This window comes from Macrobrachium nipponense, chromosome 31 (genome assembly GCF_015104395.2).
Source record: "Macrobrachium nipponense isolate FS-2020 chromosome 31, ASM1510439v2, whole genome shotgun sequence".
In the NCBI taxonomy this organism is placed as follows: domain Eukaryota; kingdom Metazoa; phylum Arthropoda; class Malacostraca; order Decapoda; family Palaemonidae; genus Macrobrachium; species Macrobrachium nipponense.
The window spans coordinates 11,075,329-11,102,735 of record NC_061093.1 but is presented as its reverse complement, the minus strand read 5'-3'; the positions used below and the strand labels follow the sequence as shown (position 1 = coordinate 11,102,735).

The following is a 27,407-nucleotide window of genomic DNA, read 5'->3' as shown; positions in this document are numbered from 1 at the left end:
TGGGCATAGCAATGTATGTAGTACACTGCTTAGGGAAGTATATCTCGTAGTTGTGCAGAGAAACGGCCAACTGAAGCCATCCTTCTTATGACGCTTATTGCCCCATCATAGAGCACTGTGCCACACAGTTTGACCAAATTAAACCAGATTGTTGTTATTTCCTTATGTATAAAATGAGCTAAACTGACTGCATCAACCTTTTCTATTTGATATGTACCAATGGCACATTCCTTCACAACTCCTTCACTCAAGTGCCTAACGAGAAAAGCCAACTGTTTTTTTTTTTTTTTTTTTTTTTTTTTTTTTTGACAAGCCTTTTGTCTCATCAAACATAACAGAAAAATGATTGTATGTTATGTATTATTTGTATTGTTCAGAACACATTAAAAACAACTAATTTAGATTAATCCCTCTCTACACTTCAACCTTATTTAGATTTTTTTCGACACTTTGTTTCGTGAACAGTGACCTTATAACAATTATATATTATATAAAGATATATATATTCTATCGCTGATTTGGAGGCCCTATAGAAAGCTTGGGGGTGGGGGTGACGAGCGTCCTTCACTGCCCCCCCTCCCCCAAATGAGGCCTCTGGGGACAAACTGGCAACTTGGCCAAGCCGCCACTGCATTTTGGAGTCTATGGATCCAAGACAAAACGACACGGTAGAGAAATGACGGCAAGTGAGGTTTCTATAAGGGAAGTTGAAAATCACTTTATATATATATATATATATATATATATATATCTATATATATATATATATATATATATATATATATATAATAATAATAATAATAATAATAATAATAATAAAAGGAGCCATAAAACAACCAAATTATATAGAGAGAAAATACAAAATTTTTCAGAGACTGCTGTCTCTCTCTTCAGGTAGATGAGAGAGACAGCAGTCTCTGAAATTTAGTGGTATCTCTATATTTCAGTGTTTTATGGGCTCCTTTAATTAGATGGAATTCTGTTGTAACAGAATATTTTTACCAATCATATATATATATATATATATATATATATATATATATATATATATATATATATATATATATAAAATATATAACGAAGGGCTATGATGTAGGGTGTGGAAATTTTCGTAGCCTATACCGTATCGGGGACAACGCGCTGACGAAAGAAAAAGTGATAAGAGTAGGCATGGCGGCAGATATAAACCAGACGCCATGAGTTATAGTGACTACTACTGAAGATTTAGGCTAGCGATGTTTTGTGGCGAACGCGAAATATTCTTGGGAAATAATGAATATTTTCCGCTTAAAGATAATGAATGCCGACTCAAACGAACCAATACAAATCTAGCTACGAGTAATTACGAAGGAAAACAAATTTCATAGGTTACGGTTGGCTGTGAAATTTTCATTAGTGGAACTGAAGTTCAGGTGTTGTAATAAAAAAAAAAAGTAGCGACTGTTAAGAATGGATGGAATAAGTCAAGGGAATGGGCAGTAGGCGCAGGTGCACAGTTATTGTTAAGATTATAGTTTGAAAGGAAAGCGCTCAAAAATTGTGTAAAAGAAGAAAAGTTGAAGACAAGAGAAAGATGTAATTATGTTGGGTATTTGAAGAGAACAACGATATAGTTAGCGTATCGAGGCTACAGTTACGAGATCAAATGAAAGCTATGAATAGTGCAAGGCTAAATAAGTTCATGGAAATGTAGTGTTCAGGACCGAAATCGGAGGATGGGATAACGGTTTTGATAGATGACTCTGGTTTATGGCAAAATCGATGTGTCTCCAAGTAGACACGGCTCAAGTTGCGCCCAAGTCATGAGCAGTAAACGCTTAAAATTTATTCTAAATTCATTTAGCCCCCGGTACCAGCACGGGCTTCTTGCCTAGGCAATGGATCTATGGTCCTATAGGAATAGCGCTAGGAATAGGTTCTTAAAAATGAGTATTCATTGATGTATTTAGAGCTAGGATCATAAAATTGTCTTTTGTTCAAAAGAAATGAATATGGATTTAATAAAAGATGAAAACGATGGTATAATTATGCGGTTTAAAAAAAATCAAGGATAATAAGAAATAGGAGATATTACTGATAACGTTACGTAGGTAACTGCAGAAAAAATATTAACTTTGAAATACATAGGTTATTTGTAAAATGTATACACGCTAAATTTTTTGCCAAGTTCTGATAAATTTAAGTAAACTTTGATAAAAATCTGCATGTCATACTATTAAAACTAAAAAGTATTGTATATTTTCTATAAAATAAGTTAAAACAATATGGATTTAAATATTAAATACATAGGCATTACACATTTCAGATAGGGCGGAGGACAAAAGAATAGACATACTAGCTTTACAAAGCGTTTGTTAAAGGCCGGGAATCTCTGGAAAAATGAATTGCAACTATTTGAAGTGAAACAACTACAGCAGATTCACATCAACCGTGCATCTGATGTCTAGGCCAGTCCCTTACGACGCTCCTGATTGGCTGTTGATAAGCCAATAACAGGTCTGGAAAACTTCTCAGTTTCTCTCGAGAGTTCACTTAGGCAGAATCTATGTTCCACCTCTCCTGAGGGATACCTTTGAAAGACGTATCCCTCAAGAGAGGTGGAACATAGATCCTACCCATGTGAACTCTCGAGAGAGACTGAGAGTTTCCAGCCTTGTGACTGGCTTATCAACAGCCAATCAGGAGCGTCGTAAGGGACTGGCCTAGACATCAGATGCACGGTTGATGTGAATCTACTATAGTTATGGAAAACTGTCTGCCAATGGTAAACGAATGAAATGGAATCCAAGTTTTGGTCCCTTGTGACAGAAGTGCCATGATGGTTTCTCAAAAGTTGAAGTTGATATATAGGTCTTGTAGTGCAGTGGAAAAAGGAAATAGACTGTTGAATACACACTTTGGGTAAAAGAAACCGAGCGAGATCAAATACTCTTGAATGATAGTTAAAATAGAGCCAGAAAATAACATCATAGGAGACTTAATCATCACATTAATTTCATTCTTGATTCACAGGGAAGAGGTGTGTGTTGTTTCTGTAAAGAAAATGACGAACTATGAAGTTGGGGCAATGGATGTTGAAAAGGAATCATGGTAGCGAGGAAACCTAACGTTACGTCTTATCTATTATTTGGGGCTAAATGTATTGGACGATAGCATGTGTAGAGAAGAGGTGAACTGCAGAATAACTGAAGCAAAGAAGACAGGAGGGTCAGTGCAAGAGATTGAAACTGACATGGATTGTCTATGGAAGCCAAGGGATGGTTCAACAAACCATCGGTTTGCATAAAGTATGGATGCTCGTGGAATTGAAAAAGCAAGCATTAATATATAACACAGGTGTGGGCATATGGCTTCGACTATTTTTATGTAGTCCGGTTAAGTAGAAAGAATGGAGGATAACAGGTAGCTGGAAGGATTGTATAATTCGAAAGAGCTACGATGGGAGAACGAAGGGAGAAAATCCTGGATAGAAATGTGTTGGAAGGAAGCGCGAGAGTGAGTGCTGCTGAGGTGTTGGTTCTAACTGGACCGTGGGTATTGCCAGGACTGGTCCTGGGTATATATAGCCTAGTGGTTTCGTCACGTGCCGATAAGCCTTCTGCGTAGGCGTATAATGAGGCAGCTTTGTTTTGTTAGGTTTTGAGGCAAAATGGGTTTACCCACGATTCAACAGTTAAAGCATTAATGTGGTAGTGACCACTGAGCTTTTCTTGCCCTCTGGTAATATGGCTTAATTAAACAAAATATATATCTCTTGTTTTTCTATATTGATATGCCTACAACATTCGTTTTATTATGAATACATAAATAAAACGAAGGACTTTATTGTAGAGTAGGTTCTACAAGAGAGAGAGAGGAGAAGAGAGAGAGATCGAGAGAGAGGCGAGAGAGAGAGAAGAGGAGAGAGAGAAAGAGAAGAGATAGAGAGCGTGAGAGAGAGAGAGAGAAAACCCGTTCACTTGATGATGTCAGGATCATCTTATTGAAACAAGACTCTGAAAGCATTGCTTAATTTTCTACTGGTAGTACGACTGATCATTATCAAGTTTTTATTGGCACTGAGAACCCTTTGAAGACCAAGAAAACATCTATTCAGCCTCCTGTTATGAGCTATTATAAGTTTTCATTTCTAATCGACGTTTTTGGTCAGCTTTTGGCAACGCTTGCAAGATGCTCATTTGAGGATGTTTCGACATCAAGAGGCTCATAATAGAGTAAGCAGCTCTCTTGAAGGAGGGAGTTCTTGAAAGCACCTAACGTCTTGGCAGTTACGCCTTCGACTGATACTATTTAGGTATGATTTATGAATGACAATAACATTTTATGGTTTGTCTTAATAAGAAGAATTTTATATCCTTTCTTACCCATTATCACGTTTATCTTGGGGGTAAATAAATAGTTGTTTTTACTGTTACGGAAACTCGCATAAGCTCTGAAATTTTGAATTTTGAAATAAGATTTTATAAGTTTCTCCGCACGATTTGAGTTGTCAGATTCACAATAGAACATTCTCGTGTCTTTCAAACCGAAAACCAACCGAGTTTGTCCATCATTTTACTTTGGGAGATTCTGCTGAAATTGATAACAGGGTGCAAAATCCAGTGCAGTGCCGACTGTAGTCACACTTTATGATGAAACACGATGACATAATTTCACCGAGACTTTTCGCTAATATCACTGGGCGGGATGGAGCGATGAGTAGGGTTAGAATGTACTTTCCGCACATGCTCTCACATGGTGATACTTAAACCCTTGCATTATTGAATGCTACCGTCAATACTGTTTACCTTCACGTATATTAAGGCTGTAACTATTCTCACTGCATTGTAGAACTGCTGGAACGATAACCACAGACTTTGCCTATTAACTAATACTTGCGTCATTTTGTACAGATGTAATATTTCATTCCAATGAATGCTTATGAGACTATATGGAAGAGATTTGAACCACTTTGAAAACTCCATAGCGTGAAATACCTTCATTCAATTGGGATGTGCTCTTCAGCGAAACCCTTGGATGGCTATTGGAAGAAATAATAATCCTTACTTTTAAAAAAATAAAGCTTACATAAAGTAACAGTTGATTCATATAATGCTTACATCTGTTACCCGTCTGTATATACACATCACCACAGTATATGATCTCACGTGTGGTGTACGATAAACAAATCGCCCGTTAATGTGATTATCACACACAAAGATATATATGGAATGAAAGAACACTTACGCACGTGTTCCACAAAAATAAATTTCTTACTGACATCGGAGTTGAGGAGAGAAATTTGCCGTGTTTGAAAAAAAAAAAAAAAACTGAGTAAGTAGACTGAGGACGCCCGCATTCGCACAAGAGAGCCACAAGGCTAAATTAAATTTGCTCTCCTTGTTAAGCCATTCTGGGATGGTCTCTATTCCCAGTTCTAATTAAAGCTCGAGACTCGGCGGCCTACAGTTGGTCATCATCGTTAATAGGATTATCATTTGCATCATTACTTGCCAATCGAAGCTGTCAGCGGATTTCACTAAGTATGTACTACCACGTCTGTTCAGCTCACCTCCTTTTGTTCTCCGTCGTCGAAAGATGTTCTTGATGATTCCGGAGTTCGCTTACTTTGATTGTTGACGCTCAAGTTTGTTTGCATTTTGAGTTCTACCCATTTCCTTTGAAGTGGATCACAGTACGTAGAGAATTTCACATTCTTCTCTTCCGTGTCTTCTTGCTTCAGTTTTATATATATATATATATATATATATATATATATATATATATATATATATATATATATATATATTTTTACGAAACTTGCTCTTATGATTAAGAGCAGGTTCGTCGTTGTTTGTCCGTCCACGACAGAACTTTTAAAATTTTCAGTTGTATGATTAGCCACACGGATTTTGTTCTTGTGGATTGTAGTTGTGCTCTTTACACTGCTTACTTTTAGCACGTATTTAAGTTGGGGAATTTAAATAGCACACGATTGACTCTGGCCACTTTGGTTATTGTTCACCAGACTTGGCTCAACTAAGGAGAAGTTCTTCTTCCTTTACTTGCGATTAGTTTATTGTGCCGACGTTTCATGACAGTTGGTTTCGTCGCATTTTCAAGGCCGCATTGATAAAAAAAAAAAACCACCTTACAATAAAGCACATTAAAACATCGATACGTACACAAATTGCAAGACAAATTAAACATGGGAGGAATAGGAACAGGGCATCACTAAACAGCGGAAGTAGTAATAAGACTAAAAACAATTTAACTCAAGACCCCAGGCAAGAGAATATGTAGTATATATATATATATATATATATATATATATATATATATTATATATATTAATATTATATATATATATATACAGATATATATATATCGTGTCAAGCCTTCAGACACTTTGAGTGCTGATTTCTTACTGACTTTAACATTAAGGAAAATTTAGTTGAGAGAGAGAATTTCATTGAAGTTCCTACAAGGAAATATGATAGGGCTCTGCTTGGAGGATAATTACACACTCATACACACTAATATATATATATATATATATTATTTATTTATTTATCTTTTGTAATTTAAGAACGCACGTCATTGTAAAGCCGCCTAAGTGGACCATGAGTTTAATTAACCTAAAGTGGAGGGGGCCTCACTTTCACCATTTTCTATTCACAGTCCTTGGCAGCCTACAGCAAAACCGTGGCTAAAAACGGCCTCGTCTATTCACTTATTCGATGAAAACCAAACATTTTGATCATAATTTTTTCTCTTTTTTCAGAATCAGACTTGGTAATGGAATATTCTGTACTTACGTTGCATAACTCAATTTTGTGAAGATGTGCTCATCACACTTCAGTTGACGATTTTTGTATTTTTAGGGTCCGCGTCATGCTAAGCATCGTTTACATTTTCCGAGCAAACGTAATTGTTTTAAATCTCATATAATTGGTAAAAAGTGGTCCTTAGGAATTAATTTGACTCGTCTATGGCATGAAAATGTTCCTGAATTATTCTGCTTACTTTTTGTGAAATTTGAGGTCATGGGTAAATGGAAAGCATGCATAAAACTTCATTTTTGGGATAGTTTTAAAACTTTTGGTTTAGCAAATGAAATGTTTGTTCAGTAAGTATTCTTTAATTTCCTATATACCAGCTTAGCAGGGAAACAGTTACTGTTAGAAAAGTCAATTAATTCCTAAGAACCCTTTCACCATCGGTTCCCTCTTTACCTCGAAGGAGCGATTATCGCCTTATATGTCCTCTGGAGGTATTTATAGATAATACTTGCCCTGAATGTCAAATAGGGACCTATGGTGGGATCCACCAGTAGACTCCTTAAGGTGCGTATCGATTCTCATTGTGACGTAAGCTTCAGTACTGGCAGCAGAATTGCAAACCAAGAACACTCCAATATTGGAAACCACTCCAAAATCTGTAAAACACATATCGATAATAAAGACTTCTGCATTTTAGGCCATACCACCAACCCGCAAGACATTGTTATTCAGGAATCTCTCTTAATTAAACAACATGTTCCGTTGTTGAACACCCATACGTCTTCCTCCCCTCTGTATTTGTCTTGACTTGTGTTGTTTAAATATGTTTTTATGTTTACGTTTAGTTTAACGCTGTCACTCCTCTAGGTCGGTCCTTAACCTCTTGTTCTGTAACTTGTTCACTGCTGCTTTCAATTTTTGTCAATTTTTGTTTATTTCATGTTCATTTATCTTTCATTTTAATGTGTTCTTTTAGAAAATTTAATTCCAATAATTTTAATGTGTATAATTCCTGCACTTTGAAAGAATAATTTTTAGCTTTTTATCATATCTTTATTTTAATTTTTAGTTTTGTTTTTAAATTTGCTAGAATTTTATTTTTCATTTTAACAGCCTGATGATGTAAAATTAATTGGATGATTACGAAACGTCGCAATAAAGGCTGCCTGTACATTTGTGTCTCTCCTCTACCCTTTATTGATAATTATTAATATGGATTGACTTCTGGCTCCTTACACTAAGTGTTATATATATATATATATATATATATATATATATATATATATATATATATATATATATTATATTTATATATAAATATATATATATATATCACACATATATACAATAGATACATATACATATATATATATATTATATATATATATATATATATTACATATATACTATACATACATATATATATATAATATATATATATATATATATATATATATATATATATATGATAATATATATACATACATACATATAAAGCATGCATCTTCAATTTTTTTGGGAGTTAAAACTTTTGGTTTACCAATGAAATGTTTGTTCAGTAGTTATTCTAATTTCCTATATAATAAATTCATATATATATATATATATGAATATATATAATATATATTATATATATATATACATATACATATACATATATATATACATATACATATATATTCAAATATACACACTATACATATATATTCATATATATACATATATATATACACATGATACATATATATGTATATATATATGTATATATATATGCATATATATGTGTATATATAGATATATATATATATATATATATATTATATATTATATATATATATATATATATATATTATTATTAATTTTGAAACTCCTCCTGTCATTCACTGCTTGATAGGGGTGGAAGTCCGTCCACCGGAATACAGTCCTTATCTTCAAACCAGGTTCTTTTAATGGGCCTTTTATACTTCTTCTGTTTTAACAGAAGAATTTATTTTACATATATGTATGTATGTATGTATGTTAATAATGTCTAATGTATGTATTTTACTGATTACATGAAGAATAGAATGAATTCCTTCTCCTTACCTCGAGCGCAAAATTGTTGGTTCAGAGATTCTTCAGAGACAAAAAGATTTGTTGTTCTTTTTCTTTGCTTCAGAGGATATAACGCTGCGAAAATAGCAGCAAATTTCTTCTCTTTAATCTCTCCAGGAATGTTAATCCATTTCTCTTTACAAAGGAGGAATAAAACAAGCAAGGGAGCCGTTTCAAAAGCATATCCCCGCCTACTACTACTCTACCTGCTGGGCGCGTATACCCTTTAGTATACTCGACGAGATTATAACTAAAAAATATTTTTTGTCTTCCAAAGGTGTATTACCTGTACTACAACACCTTTTTGTAAACATTATGATAATACTTATTGGTTAAAGACTCAAATTAGCAGGAACTTTTACTGAGAGAGAGAGAGAAGAAGAGAGAGAGAGAGAGAGAGAGAGAGAGAGAGAGAGAGAGTTTATCTCTTTAATCACTCAAGGAATGTTACTCCATTTCTCTCTACTGCTCGTCACGCCCTTTATACTCCACTCAGCTGAAAACAATACAATTTATGTGACTATTTATGCTCCTAGAAGACATTATGATCACATACACACACACACACACAGCGTTCATACATGTTAATAACAACAGGTTAAAGAGACTCAAATTGGCAGTATCTTTTCCTGAGAGAGAGAAAGAGAGAGAGTTTAGTTTTAGCAACGGGACCAACGGCTTTACGTGACTTCCGAACCAAGTCGAGAGTAAACTAATATCACCAGAAATACACATCTCTTACCTCTCAGTGGAATGCCCGAGAATCGAGCTCGCGGCAACCGAGGTGGCAGGCCAAGTACCCGAGGTCAAGGTCACTCTCATTACAATCTCCAACCAATTACTTCAGAAGAATTCAATTAATTTATTAGACCCATAAAGACAAGAAACAAAGTAAAACTAATGTAATTAGAAGATGTGATACCTTTATGTAAATATAATGTACATAATTAACAGACTCCTAAGTAACTCGGCATTATAAATACTATATTATATATTTATATATATATATATATATATATATATATATATATATATATCGAGCTACATGTCCTTTAATATCTAATTCGCTCTACCTCGGAATTATATATTTCATATATGCTTTAAACCGCGAAGTGGGGAATTTTTTCTCGTAATAGATTTGCCTGGACCAGGGCGCGAACCTATGGATCCTTTCAAAACCCAGGAACGTCAGTGAAGCTTTTCCTACTACACCACCGCGAGAAATGATATGACTTATATATATATATATATATATATATATATATATATATATATATATATATATATATATATATATATATATAATATATATATAGTTTACATTTATTGATAGCCTCGTCTTTCCAGCAGTATTTAATTAATTTTATTCCTAAAAGAGCAGCCATATTTACCAATATCAGCTGATTTTAGGCGGGAAACCCAAAGCAGGCCAGCCGTAGTTGCGGGAAGGGGAAATAAAGACTTCTCAGTCTTAGGGACGTATCCCAGAAGGGAGGGTGTAGGTAGCCAGGTACTTATTAGGCCTACGTCTTAAGCTCCTTTTTCCTGTGAACCCTTTGCTGCCCGTATGTTATATTCCAGGATGCCCTGCTCTTGGGGGGTTAAACTGAACCATCCCCCATGAAACACACCTGCCTTCGACCTCAGTCGCCTCCAGTCGTGACCTCGGACTGGATGTCCCACCCAGCCAGCCTTCCATTTGGTTTAGGCCTACCAAGGCGTTACTGGCGCGCCTAGACCTGAGGACAAAAGCCAACACCCGCAATTTCTTTTACATAGGTCCAACTTATTATTGGCATCCAGGTACGTCTTGTGAATCAGTCATATTGCCAGTTCTTTCCCTCCTAGTGTCGTAATTACTCCCCAGTTTCAAAATTCAAACTCCTAATTCTCAAATGAAACATTCCTTTGTTCCTTTTCACTCCCTTGTAGCCGCATGCCTCCCCTTTGTGATCGTCCCAGACAAATGGAGTCATTGAATATTTTATTTAACACTAAGAGTTCCTCCCCAGTGTTACTGAAGCAGTGATAGTTACCCGAAGTGAACAGTTATAACAGTTCCGACACCAATCAATAATGTTCCAATAATAGCTGTTCAAGTCAAACTGACCCATTATACAAGAGGTGGCGATACGAATTTGCGGATTTCTCTTTCATTTCCATCCAGGATAGGAAGTGACGACTGAAACGGCCTCAGGCAGGAAAGAAAACAATGCCCCTACTTCTTTCCTGAGCCTGCAAATGATGAATTTTTATTATAAGAGAACTAATTATAGTTCTGATGGTTCACAGTAACTTTCATTTATTTTTTCCAGTTTCTCGCTTCTTTCATCTCTCTCTCACACACATTATATATATATATACTATATATATATATATATATATATATATATATATATATATATATATATATATATATATATATATATATATATATATGAATCTAGCCTTCAGTGCTGTCAATGCCGGCAATAAACTTAACTTCCGTCAAGGGCTTGATAGTTGCTTCTATTAATTGCCTTGTCATTCATAAAGCATGAACTTATGTCGACTGAAATATTTACCATTACCGTAAGTAAGGAATATTCTATCTACTTATGTAAAATCTATTACAACTGATTAACGGGGAAATATTTTTTCGACCTTTGAAAACAGAAGAAGAGAATAAGAAATGCTAAAAATAATTTTTGGTCCTACTTCATCACATCTAAAACGGTGGTAGTTGTCATCTTATTTCTTACAACTTTTAATATACGCCAGAATAATCTTTCAGCTTTCCAATGGTACCACTTTAGTGACGATAAAAAATACAGGGGGTAAAATTAGATAGAAAGCATTTTGTGGAAACTTTCAATGCGTCTAACTCTTCTTCAACTGTTCACTGAGGAGTAAAGAACCAAGACCGGAGAACTCAACCATAGGTTTGGCCCGTCTGGACTGGGAAGGGTTAACTCCAACCTTCTACCCTCACCAATGTTCTTTCAGGCTCCTGTGGAAGATTAGGGTCACAGATGAAAGATCTGAGACAAATCGCCCCCTCAAGGAACTCGGTCTTGTTTTGAGAACAATAATATCCAGTTTGGTGATTCCAGTTTTCCAACTCGGGTATATATACGGCCTAACCAGGCCTATCAAATAGCATTTTGCCCTAGCTAGTCACTGAAGGCCTATCACCCTGCTGCTGTACACCAACCCAGAAGCGGTCCAGTGCCTGACGACTCAAGTCTGCTAACATCTTGAAGCTGAAACGGCCAGTATTTTCAAGTAAGCACGAACTGTGCACTGGGACTCTGCCTATGAGTCCTCCTGACAACCACCCACCTGCTATGTTCTTGACTGATGAAAGCATTGTCTTTTCTAACCTCCTGTGAAGCCCTGCAAGTGACCCCTGTCCTTCGGCCAACGCCCTGGTACAGATCTACGCCCATCCCGTCACGGACTAAGGTAACTGAAAGTAAACATTGGTTTTGTTGTCCCTTCACCCTGGGTTCCTAGCACTCATTTCTATTTACTGCTGTGTTAAACTTCATTTTATATTCGTTAACCATTGAATATTGTAAATCTAAGATAAAATCTGTTTTTCTTATTAATCTTGTCCTGCATTTGATAGGATTTTATTGCTTTTTAGTGTACCTGCCTCTGTGGATTAACAAAGCCACTCACCTCACTCTGCCAGTGCCAATCTCGTGGTGCCATATCCCTGAATCCCAGCAACGCTCACACTCGGTTGCATTGCTCCACTGCATGGTGTTATTTTGCATTACTAATGTTAAGTTCTCGATCCGTACTTTCATGCACCTACGTTATCCCGCAGGATAAGTATTTTCTTGCAATTGGGTGGCTCCCTACATTGATATTTGAATAACAGTTTAGGTTACAAGTGTCACAGAGCCAGACAGAGCTCCTGTAATTGTATATATCTTCTGATTAACCCTTTTAGAAATTATATCAATTTGTGAACAGATTACGTGTTACATTCCTACCTTATTCTCATTTTCTGTTCATAGTCAGCATGTCATTAGTCAGGAAAAGCATAGATTGCGTACATGGAAAAATTTTAAAAAATCAGAATTTTGGATTTGGTGATTTTTCGTTACCCTGGCAGTGCAACTACGACTACAGCTTGAGGTGCCCTTCAGCACATGTGTCATAAATAAAGACTGATAATATGTATCATTGTGACATTTCTTGGAATGGGAAGACTGATCACTTTTAACTTCCCATGGAGGCAGAGTCTGAAGCGACGACCTGAGAAAGCTGACATCTCTTTCTGGGATGGTGTGATACGAAGATGCTTATTTAAGCAGGTCACTGTTCATTATGTGGGTATGTGAGTTCATGAGGGCTTGTTCAAGGTGCCTTTGAAAACTGGCTGCGACCAGTTACCGAAGTGTGAATTCGTCTGTACGTGTACTAACTATGTCCGTTGATAACGGCTTAGTTTAGCCGAGAACTAGGGAGACAGCTACGGGAGAAAAGGCAGAATGCTGGGATAGCTCTGCGAAAGTCTGTTTATTAAAGTGTGTGAAGTTCCAGCCTGCAATGGGTGAGTTATCATTCTTTAGCCAAAGGGATGGATTGTTTCTGTTTGACATTTTGTAAAGATGTTCCATTTCATTTAATCTTTTGACTTTGTCTTTACAATTGTGTGCTCACTAGTGTGTTCTGTCTTTTAAACAGGCGGTTCTAGTGAGGGGACCGAGTGTCCTAGGGGACTGAGTGTCCTAGTGAGGGGACTGTATTTTGGAGAAGAGATAATTGGTGTGACTAATTACTGATTAAGACATTTAAATACTGGGGGGTTATCTGAGTTAGTTGTCTGTGAGACTTGAACTATTATCATTACATTGATGATCCTGTAAGAACTTGAAATTATTCAACTAGTACTTTTACTTTGAATAAAACGTTATTATTTTTGTAACTCCGACTAATTTAATTTGATGACCTGGTGGAATGGGGAGAGAGAGAAGAGAGAGGAGAGGAGGAGAGGAGAAGAAAGGAGAGAGAAGAAAGAGAGAGAGGGGCTTTTGCCAGTGATCGTGTTGAGAGAGATACAGAGAGGAGGGACTGAGGGGTGACGATGAGAGAGAATGAGAGAGAGAAGAGAGAGAGAGGGCTTTTGCCAGTGATCGTGTTGAGAGAGAGACAGACAGAGGAGGGACTGAGGGGTACCAGTTCGCCTTACGCAATGGCTATACGCATACCAAATATGAATACGGGGGGGGGGTGGGGGGGGGGGGGGGGGGGGGGCGGGGGGGGGGGGGGGGGGGGGGGGACGCCCATCGCTGGTAATACATGCATTGTCGGTGGGACAGTGGCGGTACGGGTTGAGAGGTGCTCAGCAGTGCTGTTATCGAAGGGGATCACCGGTTAGGTAATGATTGTTGGGTCACTGCGTTAGGTCATGTTGACAGCATCAGTAGGTACTGGTTGTGCCAAATGTAATCGTTAGCCAACGGCTTCAGCTGCTAAATAACTGCATTTTTACCGTGTACAATCAATGCCAGTCAAGCACTACTGCAAAGTTAAGTATATCTTAGTTTAACCAGACCACTGGAGGCTTGATTAACATCTCTCCTATGGGCCTGGCCCGAAGGATTACATATGTCTACATGGCTAGAAACCAACTGGATACCTAGCAACGGGACCTACAGCTTATTGCGGGATCCGAACCCCATTATATCGAGAAATGAATTTCTAATCATCAGAAAAGAATTCCTCTGATTCCACGTTGGCAGAGTGGGGAATCGGACTCAGGACCACACCGAATCAGTAGGTGATCATGTTAACCACTCTTCCAATGAGGAACTACACTACTGCGAAAGGAGGAGGAAAAGAAAGATAACCTGCTGTGAAAGTCAACAAGTGGTCAGACGCCACAAACCGACACAGATAGTTTCGGGACATGATGAAATGCTAGTTCCTCATGGACGAGTGGTTTTCGCTCTCGGCTGCCAATCCGGTGGTCCGAAGTTCGAATCCCGGCTCGGCCAACGCGGAATCGGAAGAATTTATTTCTGGTGATAGAAATTCATTTCTCGATATAGTGTGGTTCGGATCCCACAATAAGCTGTAGATCCCATTGCTAGGTGACCAATTGCTTCCTACCCACGTAAAAATATCTAATCCTTTGGACCAGCCGTCGGAGAGCTGTTAATCAGCTCAGTGGTCTGGTAAAACTAAGATATACTTAATTTTTAACCAGAATGCTTACTGATATTAGTTCAGACTGAAAAACAAAGTGTTATACCTCACTGAGTACATAGGTATGGGTTCACTGGAAAAAAAAAATTAAGTGAAAACTAACTCCAACGGTATGTTTTATTTCAATAACGGTTAAAAGTTTTGTGTCTATGTTATTGCTACTGCAAATGCTTTAATATAAACGTGTCTTAGATTAACAAAAAACGAATGCGCTCATAGTTCAATACAGTGTCACTATGCTAGCGAGCACACTTACAAGGGAACTGAATTATAATGTGGCCTATTTTAGCTAAATTACAGTAAACTTGGCCTATTTTAGCTTAAATTACAGTAAACTTGATGGATATCTATGATGGTATCAATGGTAGTATAAAGTATCATGTAAAGACTATCAAGATAAAATTGTAAGTTTTGTTCAAGCCAACCAAAACCTGATCATGATATATTCGTTTCCTGAAAATGCATCAAAACTTTCTTATGGCAGACTAGACGCTATTCAGTATATACAAGAACAAACACACATCTGCACAATATGATCGTCGTTCATCATTAGTTAAATATTTTTATCAGGATTGTTTTTTTCTCTTGTACAGTAAATAAGCAAATAATTAATTTTTGACGTCGATGACAATGATGGTCCTAAACAGTTTAAAACGAAAAACCAATCAAATTACTTGACTGTTTTATATGAAGTTACCATCGCCCTTTCAACAATTGATGAAAGTTGGATGTTCGATTCCTTGCATGTAATGCAACGGAATTGATTATTCTTGTATCACATTCTCTGTTAAGCAGAATTTGTAGGACTAGTGATAACTATGGGAGATTATCATCACTTTAGCTGGTACCATCACATGCATTTTCAGTTTATTCACTGTCGCCATCGGGAGGTGTCAGCTGTACGAGAATCTGCTCGAAGACCCTCCTGCTCGTGGTGATGAGTGAGGTGACGGGGTCGTGGTCGACTTTCTCAAAGAGATCAACGAAATAGCCTGCAGAAAAAAAATATAATTTTGGCTTTTGTCATTCATGCTCCTTATTCGGATATAGTGTGTACATGTTTACACTCACACACACACACACACCCACATCATCACTAACAAATTTCACCTTCAAGGGAGTGACCCCAGAAGAAGTAGAATATCTGAAACAAATCATCACGCAACACCTACTATGCCGATAAAGTTATAGTCTTAAAAAGTATGTCTGAAATGCTCTGATCCACGCATCCCTGAGAACATACTTTCTGGCATTTAGAAAACCGAGACTTGTGTTCGCCAACCAAGAATCCACGCCATGTTCCCAGAAGCTGTAGCTACAGATCTAAGTTTTTGCTATTGTCTAAGCATTGGTAGGTACAAGACTAACAGTCCATAAGAATTTCGGTAATATCATTCAGCCAAATATTGTGAACAAGGTCACAAAATCATGTGTAGCATTCCTAGATTTAGCATGGATTCTGAGGCTAGGGAAGTGACACATCTGGTTATGATACCAAAGGTCTAGGTATATTAGGCCTGACGACGCGCACGCTACCTTGCTCGCAGTAGGGTGTATGACGTCACGTGAAAGACTACTAGAAGTTTTCCTTGTGAACCAGGTATATAGGCATTAGTTTTATCATTAATGAAGAGGCTGAAACTTTTACTGTAGAAGAAAGGCTAGCCGTAATATATTTTGATGAAATGAAAATCTAAGAATAACTGTGGAAGTAAAGAATGCAGGCTACCCTGTAATTGTATATGTTCTTGATCTAGTGCCGAACAATCGTAAATTATAGCAGGCTTTTGGGATAGACCCAATAAAATGACTAATTTCTGATTCTTGTGAGGGAAATGTTAAGTAAGACACGCACATATTATGGTCTATCTAGCTCACAAGATCAGTGAAATTCGTATAAACCTGAAAAGGCTGAACTTCATCGTTTAAAATTTGCTAAGTCTATCGAATATTTATGTGAAAGGGGGCTGTTGGGAAGCAGTATCTGGAAGGTTACTGTGGAATGGAATTTATCTCTATGATAAATGACTGGTTTGATCTCATGAATTCATCATGCATGACTGGAGATGTAAAATCAAGGAATGCTTATGGCACTGACTTAGACAACCAGAAAACTCTTCTATGTAAAAATGGGAGAATGCAACGCAAGATAAAACACACATTACAATTTCCAAAACAGCGTGATCTGCATCGTGTCACTTATGAGCGGGTCTGTATGAGATGTCAATAAAAAAACTATAATGTAGAATATGTATTAACATGATGATTGAATCAGGACCCACTAGAAAATTTTTTTTGGTTGTTGCAGACAGATGAGTCGACACAATGATCACCCTGGTGCTGTTAAATATAAATATAGAATTAGAAAGCTGCGTCTCGGTAAGAACGTTGCACTAATCAGCGATAAAACAAACGTAAATAAAAAGAAATAAAATAACAATTGCTTATCAGCTGAGTTAGTGTCGACGAAATGCGTCAAGCAAAGCCAAATCCTATGATGAGCGTAAACTTGCGTTAGAAATTTGCATAGTCAGCAACATAATATAAAATGTAGACTTGGATCTAGAATTTGAGAACAACAATACAAACAACTCTCCAGAGGATATGGCCAGTTTTTCAGCTTATCCAAATGATTCGAAGTCAATATCTGATGTAATTGAGGAAGCTTTGCGATTTATACGTAGGTGGCTACATTGTTAAGGAAATTCAGCGAGATATCCTCATTTTGGTCAAAAGATGACTGACATTCAGTGACTAAAGGTTCTGGATCAATAAAATGAACAAGAGTCAACTCTAAATGGCGTATTTTTTATTTCTTTATTAAGCTTTAGAATGCTTGTCTGTGAATGTGAATAATCAACTGTTGTTGATCTTCTAGTGAAGTAATTTGATTTTTTGCTAAATTAAATCGTGCAATAAAATAATAAAAAAAATAGAATAAAACTTTTGTCGTTTTCTTGACTTACTTCATGAAATTTTTGGTGTTGCTTTAATGGAATTTGATGTTTAACCATCGGTATTTGTGAAAAAATAAGGAACAAAAAATAAAACTGGCAACCAACATGGGAAATATGGCAACACTCGTTCTTTCGAGTGACGTCATGCGCAGGGCGCTCTTATTTTGGTATAAACAATTCGGCAGACCGTGATGATACGAAGAACTGGGGTTCCCGCACTCAGGGCTGCACCTAATTCTTATCCGTGTCATTCCATGTGCACTAGAATTCATGAAGTCCCCATCGTTAGTTGAAAAGTTCGAAGTGATAGATATATTATAGAAGTTTTAAAAGTGACGCGTCGTGGGGATGTTTTGAAATTTATAAGCAGCTCTGTATCTACGAAAGTAAAGTAATAAGTCTGAGGAAGAAATCATCATCATCATCTTTCCCACCGTTATCCCTACTTGAAGGGATCGGTTGCCTGATGCGCCTTCTCCTCCATCAAACCTCTTCTCTCCATATCTTCCTTCAGTTTATCTCGGCATCTCCATTCTCTGCCTACCCTCTCGACCTTCTTCCTCTAACAGCAAGGAATCCAACACTATAATTAAGATTACGGCGACCTTACTGTAAAACCCAGTTCTCATTTACTACACAGTTTCGAGATAGGCCACAGATATATCAACCAAAGCTCTAAAATTTACCTGCTGCTTTCTTCCAAGGCTCCATTAATGAGAACAGTCCTGCTCTTTTCCTCCGCTAGGCTACCGTAGATCACCTGAAATAGTTCATAAAAATATTAAGCCCAAGTATGAGAATGATTTAAAATGTCTCAAATTCTACACAAGATATTAGTGATGTTACATCAGGAAAAATATACAGCCTCACTGTCAAACACACTCACACTTATGAATATATATATATATATATATAATATATATATATATTATATATGTATATATATATATATATATATATATATATATATATATATATATATATATATAATGGCAAGAAAAAGTGATGAACCTGGACATGGATGAACACGAAGGAGAGGAAGACCTAAGACCAGGTGGAGAGATTTCATTAAAGATGATATGGAAGGAGGAGGGAGTACGATGATTATATGAAGAAGAATGATTATATATAATATATATATATATATATATATATATATATATATATATATATATATATATATATTATATTCCAAAGCTGAAAGCTATTCCAAACCAATAAACCTTTGGCCTTCTTCAAGGCTACATAAGCTTTAAAATTTCACAAAAATTTCTCAGTAAAGATAAACAAGTAAAAAATGCGTCAAAGTTTCTTTGGGGCAATCGATTGTTCAGTACAACGTATAATGCTGTTCGAAACTCACAGCCACGGGTTCCATGAAACTCTCATCCGTGGCCCTTGAAACTTTCACAACGGCCGGTGGTAGCCTGTGTTGTTGGTACGATAATGGTGCAAGACGCATGATCATGACTGACTTTAACCATAAAAAAGAATTACTGAGGCTAGAGGGCTGCAATTTGGTATGTGTGATGATTGCGGGGTGAATGATCGACGTACCAATTGCAGACCTCTAGCCGCAGTAGTTTTTTAAGATCCGAGTGCAGATGGACAGAACAGTCCCGATGGACAGGACATGTTATCATCTCAATAGCCTTCTTCTAAAGAAAAACTAAATAAAAATAAGCTTCAGTTATTTCACTGGCAAAAGATGTACTCCACGAATCCTCTGGCTCCAGGTCGAGCCCTAGAAGTCTGCATCCACTGTGTCTAGAATGGCTGAAACATTTCTTTTATCTCTCTCTGGAACCAGCAAATTCAATGAGAAAAATATCCTAGCCTGTGAAAACTGCTAATGCTATTGTTAATTTTTTTGAACTGAGATATTTATTTCAATTTTCCTTATTTTCATCTCCATTTTTATTTTCAATCATTATTTGATCATACCTACCTATATATGAAGTGTCGTGCCATTATTAATCTAGTAAAGCCCTAAAGAATTACATGAAGTAATTACTAAAACCGCTGTCAGTTTGGGAAAGAGTAAACTGAACAACATAGTAGCAGCTTTTCTTTTGTTTGTCCCTTGAAGACTTCAGCCTAAGAATTGGAAGTAGTACTGAATATACTGGAAATGGTGGCAGAATTTTGTAGATGTTACGTGTGTGTTACCTGTATACATATACTATATATATATATATATATATATATATAATATATATATATATATATATATATATATATATCTGATAAAATGAGCCATAAAAACACCAAAGTATAGAGAGAAAAGTACTATATTTCAGAGGGACGCTGTCTCCCTCTTCAGGTATATGAATGAGAAAACTTACAGAAAAGGTGGTATTTATACCAAGAGATCCATCCACAGGTAAGCCAATTTAGGTCACCCCCGCTGATAATCTTCCTTAATCTTCTTAAGTGTTGGTTGAATGAAAATCTTGTCGATCAATCTGAATCCCATGCTCCTTTGAGATGTTCATACCTGCCTCTCCTTTTATTGAGGCGATTCCATCATTTGACTATTGTACCGGCAGTTGCTGCTTGGAATTTATATGTGACAAATTCCAGTTTATTGTATGATTATGTTCATTTATATGGTTGCAAATAGCTGAGTTCTGTTGTCATACCTAACTGACCATTTGTGTTGTATTAATCTCTGGGGAAGTGATTTTCCTGTAAATACGATGTAAGATTGGTCACAGTCCTGGCATGGGATTTCATAAACCCCGGTGTCCTTGGCGGATGTCTTTTGTTGGACGTTTATCAGGGATTTGGATAAGGTGTTTGGGTAAGAAATGAAAAGGGTTAGATTTTCCGAGGGTCTGAGTCACCGTCTTAATTCTGTTCAGGTGAGGAATTTTTATTTTATTGATGGGTGTCTCTCTGGTCTTATCTTGAGGGGGTCGGTAGAAAATTACGTTTGCTTTGTGAATTACTTTCAATATTATGGTCAGGATACTGTAACGACGAAAGTTGCTTACGAATTAGTTCAGATTCTTTTCAAGGAAAATCAGGGCGGAACAAATTCCCTAGATTTCCTGGAAAAAGAATTTGAACTAATTCGTAAGCAACTTTCGTCGTTACAGTATCCTGACCATATAATTGAGAAAGTAATTCACAAAGCAAACGTAATTTTCTACCGACCCCCTCAAGATAAGACCAGAGAGACACCCAACAATAAAATAAAAATTCAATTCCTCACCTGAACAGAATTAAGATGGTGACAAAACCCTTGGAAAATCTAACCCTTTTCATTTACTTACCAAACACCTTAGCCAAATCCCTGAATTAAACGTCCAACAAAAGACATCCACCAAGGACACCGGGGTTGGGGGTTATGAAATACCATGCCGGGGACTGTGACCAATCTTACATTGGATTTACAGGAAAATCACTTCCCCAGAGATTAATACAACACAAACGGTCAGTTAGGTATGGACAACAGAACTCAGCTATTTTCAACCATATAAATGAACATAACCATAGAATAAACTGGAATTTTGTCACGTGTAATTTATAGCAGCAACTACTGGTACAAGAGTCAAATGATGTATTGGCCTTAATAAAAGAGAGGCAGGTAATGCAACCATCTCAAAAAGGAGCATGGGATTCAGATGTGATGACTAGATTTTAATTCAACCAACACTTAAGAAGATTAAAGGAAGATTATCAGCGGGGGTGACCTAAATTGGCTTACCTGTGGATGGATATCTTGGTTATAAATACCACCTTTTCTGTAAAGTTTTCTCAAGCCTTTTATTAGATGGAATTCGTGTTGTAACAGAACATTTTTTTACCAGTTTTACCATATAATATATATATATATATAGATATATATAGTTAGATATATATATATATATATAATATATAATATATAATATATACACACACATATATAAAATATATATATAAATATAATAATATATATATATAAGATATAAGATAGATAGTAATATATATATAGATATAATAACACTATATATATTAGATATATATATATATAGATATATATGATATATATATATATATATATATACATAAAAGAGATATAGTATAGATATATATATCATTATATAGATATTATAGAATAAATATAGATTTATATAGAGAGATATAACTATAATATATAGTGAATTATGATCGATAGATATATATATATATATAGAGATATATATATAGATATATAGATATATAGTATATATATATATATATATAGTATACTATATATATAGATATATATATATAGAGTATAGTAGATATATATATATATAGATATATATATATATATATATATATACTAGATATATATAGATATATATATATATATATATATCTATATATATATATATATATATATATATATATATATATATAGAATATATATATCTATATAGATATATATATATATATATAATATATATAGTATATATAGATATATATATTATATATATAGATATACATATATATATGATATATATATATATATATAAATGTATTATATATATATATATATTATAATATATATATATATAGTATATATATATATATATATATATATATATATATATTTATATATATATATATATATATAATATATATATATATATATATATATATATATATATTTATATATATATATATTAACAAATACACATGGGCAATGAGTTTGCAGTCAATGTTAAATTATTGGCAGTAGTTAAAAAAGTCGTTGAGGCTTGATTTATTTAACCCCCATGTAGTCTAAAATTTAATTTCTGATAGGAGAGAAAGGAGCCCGCCACTCGACAATGCGAAGCGTACGGGGACCAGACACTTGAAGGAATGGAAGAAGGAGGAGAAGAGAGAGGAGAGAGGAGAGAGAGAGAGACGAGAGAGAGAGGAAGAGGAGAGAGAGAGAGAGAAAGTTGAGGAGACCTCCTTGCATGGTAGTCATGGCACTTATGACCTCTGAGGATCCTGAAACTCCAAGAGCGCTGCGTGAGTTCTTGAACTAACCTGTCTGACGAAACCCAGGTTGATGAGCGTCTTCTTAGTCACTGGGACGTAATACTGGCGTCCGGTGTGTAACCTCCAGTCGTCCCTGCAATAGAAATACAAACGTAACTAGAAAAGCAAAGTAGAAATTTAAAAAAAGGCAGACGATGACACCCACGAAAGAAACGGATAAGAGAAACGAATATTCCTTAACTTCTGACATTGGCTGCAGACGATAGATAAAGCTATGATGCAGAAAAAAATAACCTGTCAAGTAGAATACATGGCTGGAAAGCAAAGATATCAATAGCCTTTTAACAAAATTATTGAAAATATTAGAATTAAAAACAAAACACGTTTCGTAAGATTTAATATAATTTAAATGCATTTCTGGCACACATTCTCAAGATGATTTGTTTCAGTTACTAGAAATATATCCTGCTTTATTAGTTTGTTACTCTTGATATATTTACCCGTTCTCAACGAAAAGTGTCATCCAAATAAGAACCACTATGTCTAATATATTTAACAGTAATTTTACTCTGCGGATAAACCTAGCTGATTAATGAGACAATATGGGGAAATAGAGTTATAAAGTAAAGGAGGGCAGAAGGGATGACAAAAGGTAAACGCAAAATAAGGAGAAAAATAAATGCCAAGGAAGATACAGAAAGATGCAGATAATATTTCTAATTAGTGACGAAAACATAGCGACTATAATCGCTCACTCGTCAGTACTTGAATTCTGTGACGCAGTCATTCATGCAATAAAAATATGATAAGAAATTTTGGGATATTTGATTCTTCTGGTTGGTGTCATCTGAGAGAGAGAGAGAGAGAGAGAGAGAGAGAGAGAGAGAGAGAAACTCCAAAGTTTCTGGGATATAAATGATCTTTGTAATACAGAAATATTTCCCGGATATCCATCCATTCTGAATTTCTTGGTAATACATAAAGGAAATGACCGATGCCTCTGAGAGATACAAGTCTTTTCTAGTATTGATAGGAAGCCCTAGAGGCTCCTAATTATCAGTCAACATCAGGACTGCTGTGGCTTCCACAGAAAAGATAAAAGAATAGAAACGAACGTATAATACAGTATAGGGTAGTACAATTTGATTTTACTATAACGGAACAGGCTAGATGGAATATGTTCCTTCTACATTTATCAAATGAATGAACAACACATGTATACCACATATATTTATATACTATATGTGTGCATGTGATGTATATGTATGTATGCAGCAAACTTCGAAGAAAAACGTGATATAGCATATCCTGAGTATATAACCACAAGGCGAGTGAAAATCCAAGACTCTTTCTTTGCGTTAATGCTAATCATAGCCACGTAAAAATATCTAATCCTTCGGGCCAGCCCCCAAGAGAGTGTTAATTAACATGCAGTGTCTGGTTATACTAAGATATACTTAACTTCTTCATCTTCTATATATTCAGAGCAAACACCATAAGTCAAGCTCTTTTAAAAATATATACGCGAATATTTGGGTAGAAACATTAGCAGTTTTTCTGTTCATGCTATATTCAGACCGATTATAACTTCTCTGAACTTAGTCGACTCAAACGGGTAGGCGCAACATCATTTACATTTCATTAGTGATTCTTACTGATTTTATTAATTTATGTAGATTTTTGGCATTACGCCAAGCACTGGGGCAAACTAAGGCCATTCAGCACTGAAACGCAAATGAACATTAAAAAGGTCTGACCTTACAGACCTTACATCTTGTTCGGGTTTGTCCCAGGTCCCTCAGTGTGAGGCACCTCTAATGTCTACCAGAGATGTGACATCTGCGGTAATATTTTGCACTCCATCTTGGCAGGTCGGGATGCAGCTAGATATTTTCGAGCTTATCTTAAAAACATCTACTCTTCCGAATGCGTTGCCAGCTCATCTGGCTGGCAACGATTGGGAATAGTACATCTTCGGTATATTTTGCATTCTTCCAAGCTGGATTTGGGGATGAGCTTAGATAGTCGGCTATTCTTAAACACATCTACGCTCACTCCTGATGCGTTGCCAGCTCATCTGAGCTGGCAACGCATTGAATAGACCTTACATCTTCCGGTATATTTTGCATCTTCCAATCTTGGATGGTCCTGGATGCGCAGTATTTGTCGAGCTTACTTACACTACGCTCTCCTGATGCGTTGCCGCTCATCTGAGCTGGCAACGCATTGAATCGACGCTGCATTATGATGCTGGTGCGTAGTTGATTAATGTCTTGTGCTTTTCCTTATTTTTCCTGGTATAGTCTGGGCACTATTAATCTACTGCTGCTCTTTCTGATATTTTTAGCTCCATGATGTTTTCGGCTATTCCTTCTATCCGTTTCCATGCCTGAATTATCATGTAGCGTTCTCTTCCTCCTTTCTAGACTATATAATTTTAAGGATTGTAGTCTTTCCCAGTAGTTAAGATCCTTAACTCTTCTAATCTAGCTGTAAAGGACCTTTGCACACTCTCTATTGTGCAATATCCTTTGATAGTTTGGGGTACCATATCATATTGCAATATTCAAGTGGACTACGATAATATGTTTTATAAAGCATAATCATGTGTTCAGCTTTCTTGTTTGAAGTGCCATAACAACATTCCTATTTTTGCTTTACATTTGGCCAATAGAATTGCTATTGATCGTTGCATACATGTTCCTATCATCATCACACCAAGGTCTTTAAACCTGCTTCCTTATTTTGTGATTGTCTCATTATTAGGTCCCCTATATGCATTATAGCTTTCTTTCTCTGTCTCCATAATTATTGATTCAAATTAATCAGAGTTAAATACCATCTATTTACCTCTGACCATTCATATACTTTGTTAAGGTCTCCTTTGTAGCGCGGTCCTATCTTCATCACAAGTAATTTCTCTACTTATTCTTGTGTCATCAGCGAAACTACTCACTACCGAGTCCTTAACATACTGTTTATGTCTGCAATCATAATAACAAACAGTAATGCAGCTAACACCATACCTGTGGCACACCGGATATTACCTTGGCTTCATCCGATTTCTCATCGTTTGCAATAAACTATCTATTTTCTGCTGTGTAAAAATTCTTTTAACCATCTTCCTACTTTATCCACTATATTACATTTTCTAATTTTCTTCGCTAATATATTATGATCTACCTTGTCAAAAGCTTTTGCAAAGTCTAGATAAACCACATTTGTTTCATTTCCGCTTTTTTTTCATATTTTTGTATAAGTTCTCACGGTGGACTAACAGTTGGGTTGTGTACTTTTTCGGGAACGAAACCATGTTGTCCCTATATTAAACAAATTATTTTTTTTAAATGTTTCATAATATTTCATTCATTACCCCCTTTCATACACCTTCATAATATGTGATGTTAGACTCACAGGCCTATAATTATTGCCTCTAGTCTTGATCCACTTTGAAAGTAGGGGTAATAATATATGCTAATTTGTGCTCAATCATAAAACTTGCCTGTATCTACACTTTGTCTTAATAATTTTGCAAGTGGCTTTGCGATAGAATGAACTACTTTATTTAACAAAATAGCAGGGACACCATCAGGCCCTGCTGCAGCTCCATTTCTAATTCATTAATAGCCTGCACAATATCAGCTTCATTAATATCTATCGTCTAACTATTCACTATTTTCATCCCTTACTTCTATATCATTATCTTCATTATCAATTCTAGGGGTGAATTTCTCTATATCGTTCTGCCAATATGATGCATATTTCATTTTTTTCATTCGTTAATCTCCCTTCAATTCTTAGAGGGCCTATATCTATTTTCTTTTTTTTTATTCATTCTTTTTTTGCATACGAGTATTATAGTTTGGGGTTTCTTTGATATTACTAGGGTTTTCTTTTTTATTCCAAGTCCCGTTTTTCATTTTCTTTTGATTGTATAATCTTTTGTCTGCATTTTCTATCTTAATTTTTAGTTCTTTCCACTTTCCATGCATTTTTTTTTCTTTTACAAGACTTTTTTTGCCACTTTCTGATTTTCTGGAACAAGATCCTTCTGTCTCTTGGTATGCATGACTGATGTTTGCTTTTTTTCTTCTTTAGGTATATATTTTTATCCACTATTTTCTCTAATATTTTATATAATATCTATTACCTTTATACATCACTTACGAAAAGTTATCCCAATCTTTGTTTAGTTCTTCCTTTACTTCTGACCATTTTATATTTTTACTGTAGAAGTGTATTTTCCATATCCTTCCCACTTTTCATTCATTGCTTATCTCCGTTTCACTTGCTTGGAAGGACTGTTAATTCTATGACATTATGGTCTGAAATACTTGCATTATAAAACTATTATTTCTTTAACATAATTCACCTCGTCACAAATACTAGGTCTAAAGTATTTTCTTTCTTGTTGGCAGGTGATTTATTT

General features: G+C 35.7%; 1 protein-coding gene across 1 annotated transcript in view; it reads right to left on the bottom strand.

Moving 5' to 3' along the window:
* Positions 1–15,449: 15,449 nt before the first annotated feature.
* LOC135206466 (uncharacterized) overlaps positions 15,450–27,407 on the bottom strand; it is an 18,169-nt gene continuing 6,211 nt past the window's right edge. The window contains exons 3-5 of the mRNA XM_064237842.1: positions 23,027–23,111; positions 18,703–18,776; positions 15,450–16,051 (exon numbers count right to left, since the gene is read on the bottom strand). Of these exons, the coding sequence (XP_064093912.1) occupies positions 16,039–16,051; positions 18,703–18,776; positions 23,027–23,111 (172 nt within the window). The 3' untranslated portion in view covers positions 15,450–16,038. The remainder of the gene's footprint in view (positions 16,052–18,702; positions 18,777–23,026; positions 23,112–27,407) is intronic.